The 6,573-nt window shown below is 36.2% G+C and overlaps 1 protein-coding gene across 1 annotated transcript in view; it reads left to right on the top strand.

Annotated features, from left to right (window-relative positions):
* The first annotated feature begins 1,429 nt into the window (after window positions 1–1,429).
* LOC117119514 (Golgi-associated plant pathogenesis-related protein 1-like) overlaps window positions 1,430–6,573 on the top strand; it is a 15,388-nt gene continuing 10,244 nt past the window's right edge. The window contains exon 1 of the mRNA XM_033264340.1: window positions 1,430–1,535. Within this exon, the coding sequence (XP_033120231.1) occupies window positions 1,430–1,535 (106 nt within the window). The remainder of the gene's footprint in view (window positions 1,536–6,573) is intronic.

Genomic DNA, 6,573 nt, shown 5'->3' with positions numbered 1-6,573 from the left:
TGCGAAGACTGTCTCTTATACACATCTAGATGTGTATAAGAGACAGCTTTCGCCCTCCCCTCTCTTGACATCTCTGGATCTGCCCCTGGAAACGATTAATTTTTAATTTAAAATAGAGAAATGGGCGACCACAATGACGGTGACGGCACTCGATTTTGGAGCGCGGCATTCGAAAACGAGGTTCGTGAACTGGGTCCCAAAAAATAAACTGGTGCTACAGGATTTTGAGCTAGTGTTAAAAGATAGGGAATTTCCTAAAATGTACCGTACCGACTTTCAAAGGCTTGCATTCGATAACCCCATAAAAAATCGTGTCAAACTTTAGATATTGCCAATGTAAATTTGGCCGTTCTTTTCATTTATATGGGTTTTCACTTATAAAATGTCTCAATTATGTGTAAAATAACAGTTTGCCCAAGTTTTTATTTTTTATAAAAACGACAACAATTTTTGTGAAAATTGGTGAAAATTTGGTTGTGATGTAACGTCCTGTTTTATACACGTGTTTGTAAGTTTTTTGCGTACGTTTTTTGAACGTTTTTTAAACGTCTTGGTGCAAACAATCTGCAATCAAAAAGAAATGTTTACACAGCGTCGTGGTAAAATCGTTTTTAAAACGTTTTATAAAAATGATAATTTTTGTGAAAATTGGTGAAAATTTGGCTGTGATATAACGTTTACAGAACGTTGTGATTTCTTTCTATTTTATACACTTGTGTGCAAGTTTTTCGCGTACGTTTTTAGAACGTTTTTTAACGTTTTGGTGCAAAAGTCTATCCGAAAGCATACTTTTATAACGTTAACGATTTAAAAACGTTTTGAAAAGTTTCACAAAAACGAAACCCAAACTAAAACCAATTCAAAACGTTTTTTAAACGTTTTGTGTTAGCTGGGGAATATCGTAAAATTAGTATATATAATATACCTGCTTGCTATTCTATGCCTTTGTTCATACTAAATATGAACGAAATGTTTGTAAGAAGTCAACATTAAAAGAATACATTGTACCTGTGTGTTTTTGCAAACGTTTATTCTTTAGAATCAGTAGTATAGCAGTTAACTATTGCTATACTTACACTACTCAAATAATCAATCACAAATTCAACGCTGCCTTTTTATACTTTCAAAGACCATGTTGTACGTAAACACTGCCTAAGCATAGGGATATTGTAATTACATTGATAGTCAATTACGGTATTTCACTCTGTATCGATTGTATACACTTTCCTCTCGACCGACTACCAAGAGATTTTGGCATACCTTAACCATCGAGGGATAGTTTAGTTTCTAAACTAACTCCTCCATGCCCTAAACAACGCCGTAGCTTTCATATTCCTCAAGCAGCGAACACCATACCACACCACTTTCGCGACTCGCGAGAAGCGTCAAGCATGCATGCTTACATTATTCATGTTATCAGTTCACCTAAATGACCTTAAATAGTGCCCTCTATAATTTCTGCCGAAACTGTATGGGAAAGAAACATAATGCAGCCGGGCACACTTTGTACGACGATAACCCCGCTCTCTGTGAGCGTAAGACGACGCGACCATCGTCAGCTGACTGTCGGTGGTAGTCAATTACAAACGATCGATTGCGCGCTCTCGTTCTACATAGAAGCGCGTCGGGCACAGTGAGTGCCCGGCTTTAATGTTTGTGTTTCATCCATAGAGCTATTAAATAACTAGAGTGCCTGACAAGATGGCGGAGCAATGCAGAGATATGTATGTGTACCATCCAAGATGGCCGTCGTAGTAAAGCGCCACCTTCAGGCTTAGTATACATATTACAGTATTACCATAAATAAGCCCTCTGACTGACTATTATTTCATTAATGATAATGAGTAATGGTAATAGCAAATTATTACACTATCGTAGCCAAAACGAGGCCAAGTGGAGTATCCTATTCAAAAATAAAGTACCAAGGAATGAAAATTAAAATCGTGTACATTACACCCATACACCGCAACGCTCCAGCTTCAAACATACGGGTAACTAGATGTACTGAACTTTCTGTGTAAATTGAGGGCGCAATTGCAAACGATGGCGCTTAGAGAAATTTGATTGGCTAAATCTATGGCAGCCATCTTGCATGGTACACACACACAGTTCTGCGTATTTCGAACATCGAATACATTGCGGTTAGCGCTCTAGTATTCTTATTATATCTCTATGGTTTCATCAAAGAACTTAAATAACAGAAGAATGAGCTGCTCCGCGTATTTGCATTAAAATCGATGGAACATTCGCCCTCCTGAGGATGCAGTAAATTTGAACATTTTACTAAGTGGAGAAACTAAACGAAACAAACGAACAAGAGCAGCGCCTTTATTACTGTATCTTTATTATTGCTATATAGCGCCGCCGCGCGGATGCAGTAATATTACTCTCCGTGTACCCTCAATGCCTTTTGAACGGATATTCCACTATATTGGGAAGCTGATCTATCTTCTGCTATTTATTATCTTTGGTTTCATGTACCAAAAATTATCTTTGATCCAATTTCGATAGGCCCACCAATTTTGATATCAATAATTTTGATCTTTTGATCAAATGTTCCAGACTTGAGGTTTAATTTAGATCATTATAATGATTTAGATTTTGCATAGTAATCAAAGATGCTAAAACACAAGATAGACCTCTCACATAGCAAAGTTGAAGTATGTCATATATTTTATGCATCTCCAGACGTACGCGGCGCCCTACTCTTTCCAATCAAGGCCGCATTTGACTGAGTCGTTTCGTTGATAATGATATTTTGTTGAATAATATTTTTATTCGACTAGTTCGTAAAAATAGAAAAATTAACGTAATCCAGAATGATAATTTGCAATAGGTTATCCACGTGACTAAAACAAACATGGCAGATTGGCCAGTTTAGCAACAACATTAATTTTGCGTAAATATAATTTAAATTACATTCAGAAAATACTAATTATACTGTTTACCCAAATAAAGTGAAACAATAATATACCGAATCAGCAGCTCATGTATTAGGGTTTGTTTACATCTATCAAGATCGCGAGAAGGCAGTGCATTGAATATATTCGAATAGCTTCACCTTGTTGTTGATATAAGTCACATTATAGATGTTGCAAACGTTGGTTGGAATGAGAGTTATAATTTGGTAAATCACTTAGAAGTGTTCCAAAATTAAATTTTCAAACACTTATTAGTTTAGTTTGGTAAGGCTCCAATGGCTAGTGGGAATAAAGCCTTGAAGTTTTTTCAAGGAAAGGTACGGTACCTTCACGACTTGCATATTGCAGTGAGTCGTCAAGGCTTAGGCTAACACTAACAGTGAAGCCTAGGCCTCCTACTTGTTTGTAGCCTACCCACCGTACACTAGCAGCATTCCAAAGCCTAAATAAAATGCACGGAGATTCCCAAAGTAATTATAAATCACTATTAAAAGAAAAACAGAAGAAAAAAAACAAAAAAACAAAAACGTAGGCCTATAGCTGCTTTACTTTATTACTTTATGTCGCTTTAAAAAAACATCATAACTCTCAATATACTGTGTTCAATGAGCGCACTGTTTACGATGTGGATGTTTACATTTAGTACCCACTGTATGTCACATGGCCATAATGAGTCGCCGATTCGGTCTATTGTATTGCGGTAACTACGAAGCCATTTTGTTTGGTCGAGTAATTACCAGTTTTCTATTTTAGGTCGTCTTCGTAAAGTAAGATTAATTACAACTGCGCTAGTTTCCAGCCGTACGCGGCGTCTCAATGAGGCGTCTCGTAAGGTTGGAGTTAAACAAACCTACGCTAGTACAGGAAACCCACAATGCAATTCGGTGATACCAGTTTGTGTGTATGTGTGTGTGTGTGTGTGTGTAAAGAGTCTTATCCGTATTTCAAGTATTTTGGTAATTCTGCTGACAGACAACCAATTAGAAACTCACACATATAGGGCCTAACCTAATACACTGACACAGACTCTGTCACATAATCACATGTAAATCAGTCGGCAAATTTGCAATTGTTAAACACAATATTTGTTGAAATATTACTTCATACATTCTTTCTTGAATTGGCGTAAGTGGCTTGTTTTTATTCTAGTATGTACGTAGTTTGTTTCTTGATTAGAAATAACTCGGATAATGTGTTGTAATCACATTGTTCAACTGTCCACAACAAAAAAATTACTGAGTCAAATAAGATCTGTCCGTGATTTGGCTCTATTTATTTCATAAACCTAATTATTTATAAGTAAAATTTCGACTGTTACCCTTGATTTTAATTTTGAGCAAGGAAAATTAACATTCTCATAACAAAATCAATTCGAATTCTTGAAGAATTAACAAATTTGAAATGCTATCATTATTTTGTGATCTATTTTTTACAAAAAAAATAGATACAAGAAATACTATTAGTAAGTAAATATTAAATTCAAACATCACAATTAACAAAGTTAAAAATTAATTCAAAATGCTTTTACAAATTACAATTGCCCTAAAGTCTTAAGTACAGTATTTAGAATCAACACACCGATTTCTATTGACAAGAAAGTCTTTAATATATTCGGTGTAGTAATAATGGATCTTTCCGGAGTGCCAATAAAACCTATTACTGTATAAGTCAATCGTGACGTCATCACTGTAACTCCCAATGTTATTTGCCTATTCCCCAGCGTCCACTATTTTTTTCTATTAGTGAACGGTTGGTTTGATTTTTTTTTAGGTTCGTGTGCAAAAATAAATTCTCATTTTTTTCGTCACCGAAAATACATCGCGCACCGCGATAAAAATTGAATTGTAATTGAAAATTACTTTCGTAAAACAAGCTTAATTAGAACCCGAAGAAAGTTACTTCAAATTAAATATTAAGTAGGCCTATGAACAATTAAAGAATTCATTGAATCAATGGACCCTCATAAACACAACAAACTGAACGTTTAATAGGAATATTCTAGATCTATTTTAAAGACTCAAGGAACACATTTAGATGTAGGCCTACGGCCAGACGGGAGGCCAATCCGGCCTCCTCCTGAGTCCTACTACTACTAAGCCGTAGCCTAGCCTATTTATGAAATCATCGCACGATTTTACCTGTATGCATGCACTGACCAAAAAGGACGTCAGTGACTGTACTTTATTCTCTCTCGAATGCTGAAATGTTTATTTCTTTGACGAAAGTCTATCAAAATAGCATTACAAACAAGTTCTTTTTGTGTGTAAATTAAACGCGTACTGCAGGAGCAAAAATCAGCATACGCACAGCTAAATGTAATACGCACACGTATACTGATCATATCACTATAGCAACCGATGACTGCTACAACAGTTGGTTATAAAAAAAAACTAAATTAAAAGACGGCGATTGACTTATAAAGCAATTAGTAGAGCATGCATAGTACACTAAATGGAAAATTAATATAATTAGGTTAGATTTAATGCATTCAAAAATTTCCTTCGGGCCTTGCAAGCCCTCAGGAATTTTTTTCAAGCATTAAATCTAACCTTCGTATAATAATTTTCCAATAGTGTACTATGCGGAGCTCTATTAATTGCTTGCCAGCCAATGAGAGGTCGCGCGTCTAGCAAACAGACATGTTGTTCCACAAACGCACGTGTTATTGCTGCGAAGCAGCCAATTCATATTCTTGACAGCAATTTGACCTCTGAAAGGTCATTGTTTGTCAAAAAACGACTGCCGAAGACGACTGAAAAGCGGAGTTTCCTTCTGTCGTTCTGCCGGGTAAAATCAATTACTTTAGGCGACGTTTGTAGACTAACCAACTCGTACCAACGTCCGCATGCGCGACGCTGGAGTATTACTATTCAGCGTTTTTACTACATTTCTAGGTTTCCTATTTCTACGTTTAATCGGCCCATGTCTCAGCCACAATATTTTGAGGCCAGTATTATTAACGAACCCAGTTAAACTTATTTACTAGCCTATTGAATCAATGGACCCTCATAAACACAACAAACTGAACGTTTAATAGGAATATTCTAGATCTATTTTAAAGACTCAAGGAACACATTTAGATGTAGGCCTACGGCCAGACGGGAGGCCAATCCGGCCTCCTCCTGAGTCCTACTACTACTAAGCCGTAGCCTAGCCTATTTATGAAATCATCGCACGATTTTACCTGTCTGCATGCACCGACCAAAAAGGACGTCAGTGACTGTACTGTATTCTCTCTCGAATGCTGAAATGTTTATTTCTTTGACGAAAGTCTATCAAAATAGCATTAAAAACAAGTTCTTTTTAACACAATAGTTATTCATCGTATCCGTACTGTACTGCTGATGTGTAAATTAAACGCGTACTGCAGGAGCAAAAATCAGCATACGCACAGCTAAATGTAATACGCACACGTATACTGATCATATCACTATAGCAACCGATGACTGCTACAACAGTTGGTTATAAAAAAACTAAATTAAAAGACGGCGATTGACTTATAAAGCAATTAGTAGAGCATGCATCGTACACTAAATGGAAAATTAATATAATTAGGTTAGATTTAATGCATTCAAAAATTTCCTTCGGGCCTTGCAAGCCCTCAGGAATTTTTTTCAAGCATTAAATCTAACCTTCGTATAATAATTTTCCA

This window comes from Anneissia japonica, unplaced genomic scaffold (genome assembly GCF_011630105.1).
Source record: "Anneissia japonica isolate Jap-2015-1 unplaced genomic scaffold, ASM1163010v1 scaffold287685_len94617_cov150, whole genome shotgun sequence".
In the NCBI taxonomy this organism is placed as follows: Eukaryota; Metazoa; Echinodermata; class Crinoidea; order Comatulida; family Comatulidae; genus Anneissia; species Anneissia japonica.
The sequence above is the reverse complement of the archived record's forward strand: the minus strand, read 5'-3'. Positions and strand labels throughout refer to the sequence as shown.